Here is a 14,016-nt window from a genome sequence, read left to right on the forward strand (position 1 = left end):
TGAGAAGACAGAGTGGACGGTCGGGGGTGTGGCCACAAGCCAGGGGCCGCCGGGGGCTGCAGGAGGCAGGAAGGACCACCCTGCCCCCCGGAGACTGCAGGGGGCCGGCCCTACAGGCACCCGGATCTCAGACTTCAGGCCTCAGCACTGGGAGGGGATACATTTCTACCGTTCCCAGCCTCCCCAGTCTGGGGGCCCAGGACATGAAACCTGTTCTTCACAGACAATCCTTGGGGAGTGTGACACAGTTGGGGTGTACCTGGGAGGGCTCCCCAAGGAGGCCGTGATGAAGCTGAGCCCTGAATCCTCAAAGAGGGCAGAAGGTCACAGGCCAGGGGCTGTAGGGACAACCGGCCGTCAGGGCAGAGAGGCCAGGACTGAGCTGGACGCCCCCCACCGCCTTCCTCACCCGCCCTGTTCTCCTGCGGCTCAGACCTCCTGCTCACGGCAGACCCTGCAGGAGGGGGAAGGTGCGCTCGGAGAGGGGAGCAGGCTGAGGGCGAGGCCGGAGGCCCCCTCCCGTCGCCCCACCTGCAGGGCGGCCCTCCGCCCCCCACAGACCGCGTGGGGCCCTGTGGCCCGGCCCGAAGGCTTAATGAGCCGTGGGTGGAAATGATAGGTTCCCTTGCCAGCTGGCCACAGAGCGCGGGGGTCTGTGCCAAGTGCCCCGGGACCCTGGGCCAGGGGGAATAAGAGGCGGCTGAGGGAGGGCCTGCAGAGCCTCTCGGAACCTCAGCGAGAGGACCTGCCGGCGGCGTGAGCCCAGAGCCCCCAGGATGAGGACGCTGACCCTGATGCTGACCGTCGCCCTCGGCCTGACCTCGGCCCTGCAGGCCCGGGACAGCCTGTCCTTCCAGGGGCCGGATGTGAGGCTCCGGGGGACGGTGGGGGGCGGGGGTCCCAGGCTGAGCCCTCCCTGTCCACGGAGGCCAGTGTCTCGGGGTCAGAAGGGAGATACGGTTTAGGGCTCGGCCCTGACCCTCCCCACAGACAGTGACCGCCGGGGCTGGGAGACTGGGGGCCAACCGGGCCTCCGCCCCTGCGCTCAGCCCCCCGCGGTGCCCCAGGAAGGAGCTAGAAGGAGGGGCTGCAGATGTGCCAGGGGAGCAGCCTGGGGGCGTCCGAGGGGCTCCAGGGGGCGTCGGGGTCGAGGGAGCTGGCTGTGGGCAGCGTGGCTGGTGAGGTGGAGGAGAGGCGGCCGCCAGGTCCACACGTGTTTCAGGTTTCGGGGAAGTGGTTCATCACGGCCTTCGTGGAGAACAAGGGCCTCACAGGGGACAGGGTGCTCCCCATCACGTTCTCCGTCCTGAGCGACACCCACGTGTGGGCCTCCATGACACACAGGTGAGTGGGCAGCTCCTGGACGCACGCGGGCCCTGCTTTCCCGGCCCGAGGCCCTTCATCAGGCCCTGCTGGTCCTCCCGCCATCCTGCAGGCGCGGGGAGAGGCTGGACGCCCGCTGAACTCTGCAGGATCAGGGGCCGGGGCTCTGCTGGGACGCGGGCGGAGTAGCAGAAGGCTCCACCTGGAGTTGGGGTCCCCTGCGCTGCTCCACGGTCGGGGTGGGGCCCCGAGCGTCCCCAGGGTGGAGGGGACCTCAGGCCCCTGAGCAGGGACTGTGTCTTCCAGGGACCGGGGGTTCTGCTACGACGTGGACGTCGTCCTGGAGAAGACCAACGTGTCCGGCACGTACACTGCCTGTGAGTGTGGTGGGGTGGCCCCCAGAGCCGGAGCCCCAGGCCCGGACCTGTGGCCGGAGGGGGCCGTCAGAGTGGGGCGCCCCCTGCTGGGACTCAGGGCAGGCGCGGGCCCCAGGGGACAGGTGACTAGATCTGGGGCGGGGGGCGTGGCAATCGGGGGCCCCCGGCCGGCCCCAAGCCGGGCCCCAGGACTCGCTCCTGCCCTTGGTCCTCCGCAGCGAGGGGCAAGACCCACGTGGACGTGGAGGAGTTGCCCGCGAAGGACCACCTCCTGTTTTACTGCGAAGGGCCGTTCGAAGGGGGAATGTTCAGAGGAGCCAAGCTCTTGAGTGAGTCCCCCCCGACCCCGGCCTGGCCCTGTCTCTGCTCCAGGGGCCCTGTCTGCCCAGCAACAGCCCTTCTCTGCCCAGGGCTTTGGCACCTCCGAAGGGGGAGCGCTTGAGGGCCCGAGACAGGCACAGGCCCGCGCTGGCTCTGGTGTGCCCAGGGGCCTCTGCAGGCAGCGCCCTCTGACCCGACAGACTGCTCTGGAGGCACATTCCAAGTCCCGCTTCCTGGGGTCTCGGGCCAGGGCCGGGTCAGTGTCGGGGAGGCAGGAGGTGCAGATGGAGGAATTCTTGGGGCAGGGACCCTCACGGGGGACAAAGGCCAGGCTTCTCTGGTCAGAGGGCAGCGCAGTTCCTCTGGGAGGGGAGCCCTACCAGGTCAGGGGCCTGACCCTGCAGGGGGCTCTGGGATCCAGCCCGAGTCCCCCCAGAGACTCCAGGGACTCCGGTGTTCCCTGGGGCCTCCCCCGCTCCTTCCCCGGGACCTGTTGGCTGGGAGGGGCCCGTCTCCTCCACACCTGCTCGGCGCCCACCCCAGATGGACCCCTCCAGCCCTGCGCCCTCCCCGGGTGCTGGGAGGTACCCTGCTCCCGGGTGCCCCCCGAGGCCTGACTCACCAGGCACCTGGCCTGTAGGTAGAAATCCCGACGTGAGCCCAGAGGCCCTGGAGGCCTTTAAGAAATTCGCACAGCGCAAGGGCTTTTCCCCGGAGGACGTCATCACACCTGAGCAGATGGGTGAGGGGCCAGCCCGCGTCAGCCCTGGGTCCTCTCTGCGTCCTCTTCCCTCCCCGGGTCCGTCTCTCCATCCTCTCCTGCCCCTCTCCGGCCCCCGGCCACTCCTGCCCCTCGCCAGTCTCTCCGTGGGGAGACGTAAGCGCTGTGATGGGTCACAGGGAGCCCCGGGAGTCCCGCTCTGGGTCTCCGTGACCCACGTCCCTGCTCGGGCGGTGAGGGGTCTGGGCCGCTGTGCGGGGCGTCTGCTCACTCCTGGGCTTGGCTTGGTCTCTACAGAAAGCTGCGAGCCTGCAAGTGACTAGGGTGAGTGGTCCTTGAAGCTGTTGAGGGTCCCGGTTCAGTGGGGCATCCGGGTCCACCGGGCCCGTCAGGGCAGGCAGGGGGGACCCCGCGTGGCCGGGAGGAGGCGTCTCTGCTCTGAGGGCCCCCCCGGCCGGCCCCACCCTGCAGGGTCTGTTCCTGGGCTTCACTCCGCACCTCAGGCGCCCTCTGCGCTCAGGGCTGACTGTTGTGTAACTCGGAACGTCTGTGCCCGCCCAGCTGTGCCCCTGGGAAGGTGCATTCCGGCCCCCATGCTGCAGCCCTGGGGGCAGGGAGAGCCCCGTCTGCCCTCTTCCTTCATGACCTCTCCCCTCCTTTCCAGGGCAGGGGGCACTGAGGCTCCACGGCAGCCCCCGGGCAGCGCCATCAAGACCCGCCCCCGTTCTCCCCCAGCCCTCCCTCCTCACCCCCCTGCTCCCCGCCCCCTTCTCCCCCAGCCCTCCCTCCCCACCCCCTGCTCCCCGCCCCCCCTTCTCCCCCAGTCCTCCCTCCCCTCTCCTGGCTTCAAATGAAAAGCTTCAGCCTCCCTGGTGGCTTGGCCTGTCTGTGGGGTCCCTCGGGGGGTGAGGGGGGAGGCCGGGGAGGTGGAAGCCTTGCAGGAAGGACCAGAGGACCTGCCGCTGTCTTGGGTCCCCGTGGTGTGTGTCTCTGTCTGATGGGCGTGGGGGTCTGGGGAGAGGTGGGTGCTGGCAGCTCTGCCTGAAGTCGTGGGGGGTCTCTGCAGGTCTGATGCCCACAAGCTCAGGTTTGGGTGGTCCTGAAGTTGGGGGAGGAATCTGATGCCCACGAGCGCAGGTTTGGGTGGTCGTGTGGCTAGGGGAGGGATCTGATGCCCATGAGCGCAGGTTTGGGTGGTCCTGTGGTTGGGGGAGGGTGTGAGGGTGGCGGGGTCAGCCCCAGCCCCAGGTGGGGACACGTGTGCAGGTGGGGAATGCCCGGCCCCCTGGGCCCCCACAGACTGGAGGCCGAGGTGGGAGTGAGGGGGGCCAGGCACATAGGACAGGGACGGCCGGACACTGGGCCCCGGACCCGGACGCCTCTGCTGGTCTCCCCCAACCCCCCAGGCCTGGCTGCACACAGGCACTGCCCCTGGGGAGGGGACCGCATCAGCAGTGACCTCTGACCTCTTCTGACGCTGACCTGCAGTTTCCCCAGATCCCCCTGGGGCGTCGTACCACCTGACAGGCAGCCTATGGCGACCAGGGTCTCCTTTCTCGTGGTGGGAGGGGACCCCAGCCCAGCCTCCCTGGAGACTGGGGACGAGGGGTCCCTCCACACAGGGTCAGTGTGGCTCCCCAGTGGGGGCGGCCAGCTCGCCTGGGCCCTCCTGGACACAGCAGGCCCGCCAGGCAGACAAGGGGCCCTGGGCACTCTGTTCCCTCCTGACGAGGAGACACCAGACAGGGCGTCCCCCGCAGCAAGCCCCTCCCCAGTGTGGGGGGCGCCCGTGGAGCCACCATGCTGGGTCCTCCGACAGCCCACCCCCACGTCCTCCCTGCCGGCCCCCCTGCCCTCTCCCCATATCAGGGGTGACAACACTGAGCCTCGGGATCACCAGGATCGTCTCCATCTCACGCTGAGCTGCCCGGCCCCTCCCGCCCCCTCCCCATATCAGGGGTGATGACACGGGCCCCGGGATCACCAGGATCGTCTCCATCTCAGCCCCTCCCGCCCCCTCCCCATATCAGGGGTGACGAAACTGCCCCCGGGATCACCAGGATCGTCTCTGTCTCACGCTGAGCTGACCAGCCCCTCCCGCCCCCTCCCTGTATCAGGGGTGATGACACTAGCCCCAGGATCACCAGGATCATCTCCGTCTCACGCTGAGCTGACCAGCCCCTCCCGCCCTCTCCCCATATCAGGGGTGATGACACTGCCCCCAGGATCACCAGGATTGTCTCCGTTTCACGTCCTCCCTGTCCAGCCCCTCCCGCCCCCCTCCCCATATCAGGGGTGATGACTCTGCCCCCTGGGATCACCAGGATCGTCTCCGTCTCATGCTGACCTGACCGGCCCCCTGGTCCAACTGCACCTTCAGGTCTTTGCCCCGAGCCTCACCTGGTCCTCGACTGGCCGGGAAGGGCACGCAGGCGGCGCTGCCAGGACCAGCGAGAGGGACGGTTCCGGGGCCTCTCGGGAGCAGGGCCCACGCCAGGCTGACTGCACGGAGCAGACGTTCCTTCCTGCCACCGAACAGTGAGGAGGGGCCACTGCGTGTGAGGAGCCACGGGGGTGGGGGGGGACTCACAGAAGGGCCGAGCCCCTCTGGAGCAGCGGGGGGACCTCCCAGGAGGGGAGCCCCGGCCTCGTGACCTCAGGGTGACGCGCCCCCAGCAGAGGGCTGCACGGTCAGGGGGAGGGGTCACAGAAGGTTCTGGGGTCTGGGGGGGATGGGACCCCCACCACTGGAGTCAGACTGTGCAGTGTGGGATCGGTCTGGAGACTTCCCCCACCTGCGCACAGGCAGACACAGTCACTCACACTCACTCACAGACACACACTCACACACACACTCACACTCACACATACACACGCACTCACACTCACAGACACACTCACTCACACACATACATGCACAGGCAGACACACTCACACTCACAGACACACTCACTCACACTTCCTCACACACACACACACACACTCACAGACACACTCACTCACACACTCACACTCACAGACACACTCACTCACACTCCCTCACACTCACAGACACACTCACTCACACACTCACATGCACAGGCAGACAGACTCACTCACACTCACTCACTCACAGACACACTCACACTCACACACACACGCACTCACACTCACAGACACACACACTCACAGACACACACATACTCACAGACACACACACACACAGACACACTCACACACACACACACTCACAGACTCACTCAGACACACACACACGCACACACACATACACACAGAAAGACGTATGTACACGTGAGCATGCAAGGAGACACACATCAGCACATGCTCACACACGTGTTCACACGTGTACACACACGTACACTCACACGTCACACAGCCCTGCAGCATGTGTCTGCACAAGACAAAATTCTGTGTGCCTGTGCACACACAGAAACATGCATGTAGACACACACACACTTCATAGCATTTAAATATCCCCCAGGGTGGAAGATGTGATGCGAACGTCTCCCTCGGAGACCCCTCAGCTGTGTCTCCTTCTGTCTGCCTGTCACATGCAGTTTCATTCACCTCTGTGTGTGTCTCCCTGCCGACATCACATCCATGTGGCCTCACAGCTGGGATCCTGGATGCAGAGGGTTGGGCCACGTGTCTCAGGTAAGACCACCCTGGGATCTCCCTGCCAGCACCCACTTTAGCAGCTGTGGGGCCTTCAGTCACCCACGTGGACCACGGCTGGTGGTCCCACCCCCTCTCCACGGACACAAGTGTTTCTAGTCCCTGCTATTTCAACCAGTACTGTGATGGAGACTCTTGACAATGCATCTGTGAAAAACTGAGGATTCCTAGGGTGAGGTCCTAGGAGTCACTCTGCAGGTACACGCCCTTGGCATCCTCCCCCCCACCACCCCGACACCCCCAAGCGCACAAGCACACAGATGCATGTGGGCACACACATCACGCGAGGGTCCCTGTGGGTGAGCTCCTAGGAGTCGCTCTGCAGGTAAAGCGATGCACCTGTGGAGCTCTGGGCTCCCACACACGGCTCTCCCAGAGGGGAGTGCCCTTCCACGCCTCCCTCCGGGGGCTGCTGGCCCTGCTTCCTCACGCTGTCCCCAGGGCTGGTCGTCAGCAGACTGGAAATCTGCCAGGGCGGGGCGACACGGCGCCTCCAGGCTTCCGTCCGTGTCATCGGGTGGCCGAGCGTCTCTGACACACACAACCACGTGCATCGCCTCGCTAGACGGGCATGTGTTTGTCCTCTGTCCCTTTCTAGAACGTTGACTTTCACCATCTGGGGACCAACTGGGATGCGAGGGACGCTGTCCCAGCTTGCGGTCCGTCCTCCCAGCTCTCTGCATGTCTGTCTGTCTGGCCGCAGGAGGAGCCAGGCGCTTCCGGCTCTGGGGCCACGCTTAGAGCAGGGGTCTCCACCGAGATGACATAGATATTTACAAAACAGATTTCAATTTATGCATCTCATCTTTAACTCACCTGAAATTTCCCTTTCATATAACAAAAATGCTACTTCCAATTAAAAAAGAAAACAAAAATTAACTACTCCCCTCTTAAAACATGTGGCTGATACAAGAAGCGACCTGGCATGATTGTGTTCACAGGAGACACCCGGAGCCGGGCGAGAGACAGAAGCAGGTTAGGGCTGGGGGCGAGGCGGTGGGGCGTGAGCGCTTTGGGTCAGGGCTCCCTTCTTGGGAGGAAATCCGTCCGCCCGAGGCCGTGGGGAGAGCTGTAGACTGTGAACGTCCTCCACGCTCCAGAAGTGCACAATTTAAAATAAAAAAAGACTTGCTTATGTGAAGACATAATACTGCATATTAACGCATATATACGGAATTGAGAAAGATGGTTAATGCCAGTCCTACATGCAGGGCAGCAAAGGAGACACGGATGTAAAGAGCAGACTTTTGGACTCTGGGAGAAGACAAGGGTGGGATGATTTGAGAGGATGGCGTTGAAACATTCACATTACCACACGTAAAATCGAAGGCCAGTGCGAGTTGGATGCATAAAGCAGGGCACCCAAGCTGGTGCTCTGGGACAACCCGGGAGGATGGGGTGGGGAGGGAGGTGGGAGGCAGGTTCAGGAGAGGGGGACACGTGTGTACCTGTGGCCAACTCATGTTGATGCATGACAAAAACCATCACAATATTGCAGTTCTTCTCCGATTAAGAGATAAAACAAAATGAAAACAAAAAAAAAGACACCATAAATGATAGGAAATGAAATAATAAAATTAAAAACAGAGACAACGACAGGGAAGGGAAAGGAAGTCTGGGGTGGGGGCAGCGGGTAGGCTGGTCTCCGGGTGGGGCGGTAGGTCCAGGCACTGCAGGAGGTACCCAGAGCCTGCCTTCCAAAGACGGGAAATGTCCCGCCACCTTTTCCAGAAGCCCCAGACTGTGGTCCCCGATGGCGGTCCCCACACGGGCGGTCTGAGGCCAGTCTCTGCTACCCCCATGTCCCCCCACCCACCTCCCCCTCGCCGAGGTCCGCGTGCTCCAGGTCAGAGCCGGGCGTGTTGAGCTGCACGGAGGCCAGCAGCTGCCTGAGGGAGGGAAGCTCGGGGGCTGACGAGTCCTCCGCGCCCTGGCCTGCCCAGGATGGAGGAGACAGCACTGGGGCGGGCGGGCAGCAGAGTCAGGGGCCTGGCCTTTCCTTCTTCTCGGCCTCTCCTGGAACCCCCCTGGGGGCTGGGCTTCTGGGCTCACCCCACCCATCTGGACGCCAAGGCCAGGGCTGGAGGCAGAGAGCTTCACGGGGGAGGAAAAGCTTAATGAAAACCACCCCGTCCCTCAGGAGCCCTTTCCACAGGGCCAGGCACGAGGCCACACTGTCCACGTGTATCCGATGGTCCTGACCACCCTGTGAGGTCTGGCCTCTCATCGCCCAGCTTTCATGTGGACAAACTGAGGCTCAGAGACTTTCCCAAGCCACACAGCGGTAGCTGGGCGTGTGCCTCTTGAACAGTGGGTCCAGGACCTGCTGGGCGGCGGGGGGGGGGTGGGGGAAGGCTCATAGGCGCACGGTAAGCTGGTGACGTAGCAGGGGCCGCTGCTCCAGAAGGTGGGCACCAGGTGGCTCTAGCCGCTCCTCCAGGGGGTCTGCTGTGCCCACCCCCACCCTGAGGGGCTCATCCAGGTGTGGAGGACCCATTTACACACGGGGCTCATTTTCAGACAAACGGACAAGTCAAAAAGCAAACAGAGCGAGAATACTCGAGCTCATGTCCTCAAATGCAAAGAACCGCCTCGGCACACGACCAGGGACAGGCGTGGATGGCGCCAGGCGTGGAGGGGAAGCCCGGCTCCTTGGGCTGGGCCTGGCCCTGGAGGCGAAGGTCTGTGCTGGACCAGGGAGCGGGGCCAGGAGGCGTCTGCCCCTAGATGCCCAGGCCTGGTTCTGGAACCCGCTCTGCACCCACGCCCACCTGAGCCTTTGTGGCCCAGCTGCTGGCAGGGTGCACCTGCCTCACCCGCGCTGGCCCCAGGTCCCCCTGGACTCTGCTCTCCTGGGCCCGGGATACCAGCCGGTCACGGCAGGTCCGATGGGCAGCGGGAGGGGAGGGCCTTCACCGCCAGCCTCGAAGCTCTCGGCCTCTCAGGGTCTGTCTCCAGGAGGCCCCTCTGGGGTCCGTCCCCCTGGGCAGATGCCTCTGTATGCAGAGGCAGCTGTGAGGAGGCACAGGTACCACCAGCTGTGCCGGCCGGTGGGACGCGGACCCCTGACCAGGACAGGAGCCTGTTCTGCGCCCCCTCCCCACTGAGCCCCCCGGAGGGCCCAGGCCGGCCCTTACCCTGGCTCCATGGCTCCCTGCGGGTCCTGCGCACCTAGACTGTCCAGCTCAACCGTGTCCGCCTGACCGGCAAGTCCCCTGCTCAGGGTGACCACCCATGCCTGTGGCTCCCAGTACCCCAGGTTCCAGGGGATTTCTCGGGGGAGAGGCGACTGGGGCCGTGCAGGCCGCCAGGGAACGGGGGAGGCAGGGCTGCTCCCCGCGGCCCAGGCCCAGCCCAGGGCAGAACCAGGCCAGCCCTGCACCTCAGGTGTCCGTGACCCCATGTGTCCCCCCGCACCCTGCCCGCTGTCTCCCTCCCTAGACGGCCTGCTTCTGAAGGGTGCGGGGACCCTCTGCCCTGGGGAGGCCTGTTTACAGCCAGTGAGCCGCCTCACGCCGCACCCACCCCGAGGGCCTTGGCCGCCCACACTGGCATCCCCGGGTGCAGAGGGACAGTCCGTGAAGAGCCACACAGACGGGCTCGGGAACGCACACCCGCACACTCTGAGGGAGGCGCTCTGCAGTGGGCAGGCCCGTGAGGGCCCCCAGCCCACCTGCCTCTGAACATCTCCATTCCGTGTTCCTGGATTAAAGCAACACCTGCCAACAGCTGGTTTCAGGCTGTCGCTCGACTCCCTCACCTTCCGAATGGGACCTCCGCCGTGCACCCCCGCCTGAGGGACAGGGGGCCCCGGGGCGTCCCCCTGCACCGCCGTGGTGCCCGGGTGGGCATGTCCATTCACCGGAGGGCCGCCTTGTCCCGACCCCACCAGACCCCGGGCAGCAGACAGGTTCCTGGGGCGTCAGGTCTCCCGGGAGCCCTGGGGTGGGGTCCTGGGAGCCCCACAACTTGTCCATGAACGCAAGTGCTGCCCAGGGGGTCCCGCGATGAGGAGCATCGAGCGGTCCCTGTGAACAGGGCCCCCCCCCCCCCGCCCAAGCGGAGGAGGCCCATCCAGGGAGCTGGGGGTCACGAGGCCTCCGCGCCCTGCTGAGCCCATGGCCACAAGCCACCGGTCCACCCGAAGCTCAAAGACTCGGGGGTGGGGGCGGGCCTTGCACGCCCTGTGGGCGCTGACGGAGAGAGATCACACAGAACAGGACCAGGGGCCCGGACGCCACCCTGCCCGGATCCAAGTTTTATTTCTGTTGCAACCATGCTGTCTGCTTTGCTCAGCCTGGTCCAGCCCAGATGGGACCCTCTGAACCGCTCACCCTGCAGCCTCACATTATGAAACCGCCCCTGAAACCAGGTGACCAGACAGCAGCCCGACCCCGGTCATGGAGTCGACCTGCTGCTGTGTGATCGCTCCGAACACAAAGGGCTCATCTCAAGGTGGACACAAGCACTTCACGCTCCGGGGACACGGTGTTTTCCGAGGGGTCTTTTTCGGACAGGCCCCTTGCCAGGTGAGCCCCCGGGGCGGGCGGCTGCTGAGCGCACTCCTGGCAGCAGGGGCCCAAAGCCTGGAAGGCCTGGAGGTGCCCAGAACCTTGGCGGGGCGAGGCGCGCCCAGCTCGGGACAGGCTGCTCCTCATCTGGGAGGAGGTCGGGCTGGTCAGGCGGCAACACCCAGGCCCAGCCCGGCCTGCGCTCCCGGGGCAGCGCGGCCGGCCGGGCAGGGGCCTGGGGCGCCCTGCAGCCGGTACAGGGCCTCAAGCTGCCGGCGCTTCTCCTTGGCGCGGGTGACTGCCGTCTGGAAGAGCCGGCAGAAGAGCTGCACGGCCGGGGGCGAGTCGTCGTTGCCTGGGACGGGGTAGGTGATGAGGCAGGGGTTGCAGTTGGTGTCCACGATGCCCACGGTGGGGATGTTCATCTTGGCCGCGTCCCTCACAGCCACGTGGGGCTCAAAGACGTTGTTGAGCGTGTGCAGGAGGACGATGAGGTCCGGCAGGCGGACCTGGGGGCCCAGCAGGAGGGGCGCATTGGTCAGCAGGCCGCCCTTGAAGTAGCGCGTGTGGGCGTACTCGCCGCAGCTCCGGGCCGTGTTCTCGATCAGGTGTGAGAACTGCCGGGCGCGGCTCACAAACAGGATGATGCCCCCGCGATAGGCCACGTGGGCCGTGAAGTTTAGGGCCAGCTGCAGGTGTGCGGCCGTCTGCTCCAGGTCAATGATGTCCTGGCCCAGGCGGCTCCCGAAGATGTACGGCTCCATGAACCTGCCGGACACACGGCCAGCGTGAGCCGCCCGCGGCCACCTGCCCCCCGCCCTCGCTCATCCTGCTCCCCTCCACCCTCCCGGGGCCGGTACCGTCTGCGACCTTCCCCAGGACGACACAGTGAGGACCCCGCCCTAGGAGTGACCCCAGGGGCAGTCAGGGGGCTGGACTGCAGGCCGTGTCCACGTCTCGGGCAGGAGGACTCTACCCTCTGAACCTGCACCTCGTCATGTGTTGACCCTAACAGAAGAGACCCCACACGGACGTCTGGACACTCACACGTGACATCCGGTGTCCTGCCCAGGGCTGCCTGTCTGGCGGCGACCCTCGTCATTGTGGCTTTACCACGTGGACCACCCAGGGCCGGGGGGCCAGCAGGGCGGGGCTGCTGGCTGGAGCAGGAACCAGCCAGGCCTCGGAGGGGAACCCTGCGGCCCAGACCAGCCGGCCTGGGCAGAGGGGCCGGGTGCAAGACTGTCCCCTCGTGTTCCGTCTTCCCCCACCCCGTTCACGTTCCTGCTTATTGCTGCCTGGATTCTGTCCTCCCCACAGACGCTGCCCAAGGCCCCACAGGCCCAGCCGCCCTCAGCGCGGGAGACTTCTGGGAGGAACCCCCAGCAGCGCGCCCTCTCACTTCCCGGCCCCTCCTCCTCCCCCAGACTCTGGGATGCTGGTCACCTGGGCTTCTGCCCAGGGCCTCCCCTGCTCCTCTGCCCCACACATCCTCTGAAGGCCCTGGTGTGGTGGCCCCGGCCCAGCCTGCTTCTTCCGAGCGTGCCTGTGTGACATCACACTGTGGGGGCCAAAGCGTCACCCCGTTCAGGACCTAAGTTTCTAACGTGAAGAATGCACACACCTGCTCTGCTCGGCTCACCCCATCACCCCAGGCCCAGCCACTGCTACAGCTCTGCCCAAGGAGCGGCCACCCCCTTCCCTGCAGTCACCTTCCTCCCCCATCCCCCCTGTCCCCCCAGGCCACTCTCAGCCTGGCCCTGGCAACGGCCACCTGAAAGGACGGCCAGTCCCCGCTCTTCTGCCTGCCCTTGGCACGTCCCTTGAAGAGGGTGGCCTTGCCAGGCCCCGTCCATTGCCGGTTTACAGGACCAGCCAGCCTGCCCCTGCCGAGGACCATGGGCCCCACGGGGGCTTGTGGGGGAGCAGCAAGCTGATTCTGAGAATAAGCACCCGTCCCTGTTGGCGGCTCCACGATCCCATACGAAGGAAAAGGGGGGTACACTCTCTGAAAACAAGCTGAAAAGAGGAGCCTGGACCTCAAGGCAGGGGCCCCAGGCGCCCTGGACAAGCCACACCCATCAGGGGCCACGCTCACCTGTGCCGACAGCCGGCTTTGTGGCCCAGGTGCACCCGTGCGTTGAAGAGACTTCTCACGGAAAACAGCTCCTTGACGTTAAAGAAGTCGGAGTGCTTGAGGGGCTCGCTCAGGATCCGGGCGCTGAGATCTGGGCGGGGAGGTGGAGAGCACGCAGGCCCTGGGTCCCGACACCCCAGAGCCTGGGGCCTGCCGAGGGCGGCGGCAGATGCTGGGGGCCCCCGGGGCCTTCTGCGGAGGCTCGAGGGAGGGAGACCGGATCTGACAATGGCTCCGCTCCCGGGTAAACCCGGTCACGTCCTCACCCGGCGAAGAGAAAGCCGGCTGATGTCTGTGTCTGCGGCCCCCGTGGTCCCGACGACTGCCCGCAGAAACTCGCTCAAGGCAGCAGTTCGGGGCCCGCCGCCCTCGGCCCGCTCGGTGGCGGGGCGGGAACTCAAGAGGCCTTGGCAGCGCGTTTGGCACGTGGGGCTCCCCGTCCCGGGCCCGCACCCCCTCCCGGGGCCCGCACTCCCCAGGCCCGCGCCCCCCGGGGCCTCACGAAGACCCAAGGCGCCCGACCCCCCGGGCCGAGGGCCCCCTTACCGCTGTCGCGCTCTGGGTCGGGGGCAGCGGCGGCCGCGGCGCTCCCCAGCGTCCTGCCTCTCGGCGCGGCCCGGCCTCGGGGCGCCGCCCGGACACCTGCGCGGACAGCGGATTCAGGGCGCGCTCCCCGCCCAGCCCGCCCCCCGGCCCCGGAGAGGTCCCCGCCGCGCCCGCCACCCCGGGCCCCTCACCCGCGCCGAGCAGCCGGGGTAGCACCGCGCCAGACGCCATGGCGCGGATCCGGGCGCACTGACTGGGGGACAGGCGGACGGAGGGACGCACGCACGCACGACGGGGCCCGGCGGCGCGGCCGCACGAGCGGCTCCTCCTCCCGCCGGGGCCCGCGCCGCCCTCGCCGCAGCGCCGCCCGCAGGCCCGGAGGTGCCACTGCGCCGCCGCCGCCGC

At 66.1% G+C, this 14,016-nt stretch overlaps 2 protein-coding genes across 3 annotated transcripts; one reads left to right on the forward strand and one right to left on the reverse strand.

Annotated features, from left to right (window-relative positions):
• The first annotated feature begins 1,034 nt into the window (after positions 1–1,034).
• Positions 1,035–3,505, forward strand: LOC122702651 (vomeronasal secretory protein 1-like). Of its 2 annotated transcripts, none has more exons than XM_043916303.1 (6): positions 1,035–1,344; positions 1,630–1,700; positions 1,919–2,029; positions 2,662–2,763; positions 3,040–3,066; positions 3,407–3,505. In XM_043916303.1, exons 1-5 carry the CDS (start codon positions 1,094–1,096, stop codon positions 3,063–3,065), a joined length of 561 nt encoding a protein of 186 aa, XP_043772238.1. In that variant the 5' UTR covers positions 1,035–1,093; the 3' UTR covers position 3,066; positions 3,407–3,505. The 2 variants fall into 2 exon arrangements, with proteins under 2 accessions (XP_043772238.1, XP_043772239.1); XM_043916304.1 differs by having other exon boundaries at positions 3,412–3,466.
• Positions 3,506–10,639: 7,134 nt separating this feature from the next.
• On the reverse strand, positions 10,640–13,953 carry MRPS2 (mitochondrial ribosomal protein S2). Its single transcript, XM_043916302.1, has 4 exons — positions 13,803–13,953; positions 13,612–13,707; positions 13,027–13,156; positions 10,640–11,696 (listed from the first exon to the last, which is right to left on the reverse strand). Exons 1-4 carry the CDS (start codon positions 13,840–13,842, stop codon positions 11,096–11,098), a joined length of 867 nt encoding a protein of 288 aa, XP_043772237.1. The 5' UTR covers positions 13,843–13,953; the 3' UTR covers positions 10,640–11,095.
• Positions 13,954–14,016: the final 63 nt, after the last annotated feature.

This window comes from Cervus elaphus, chromosome 11, assembly GCF_910594005.1.
Source record: "Cervus elaphus chromosome 11, mCerEla1.1, whole genome shotgun sequence".
NCBI lineage: Eukaryota > Metazoa > Chordata > Mammalia > Artiodactyla > Cervidae > Cervus > Cervus elaphus.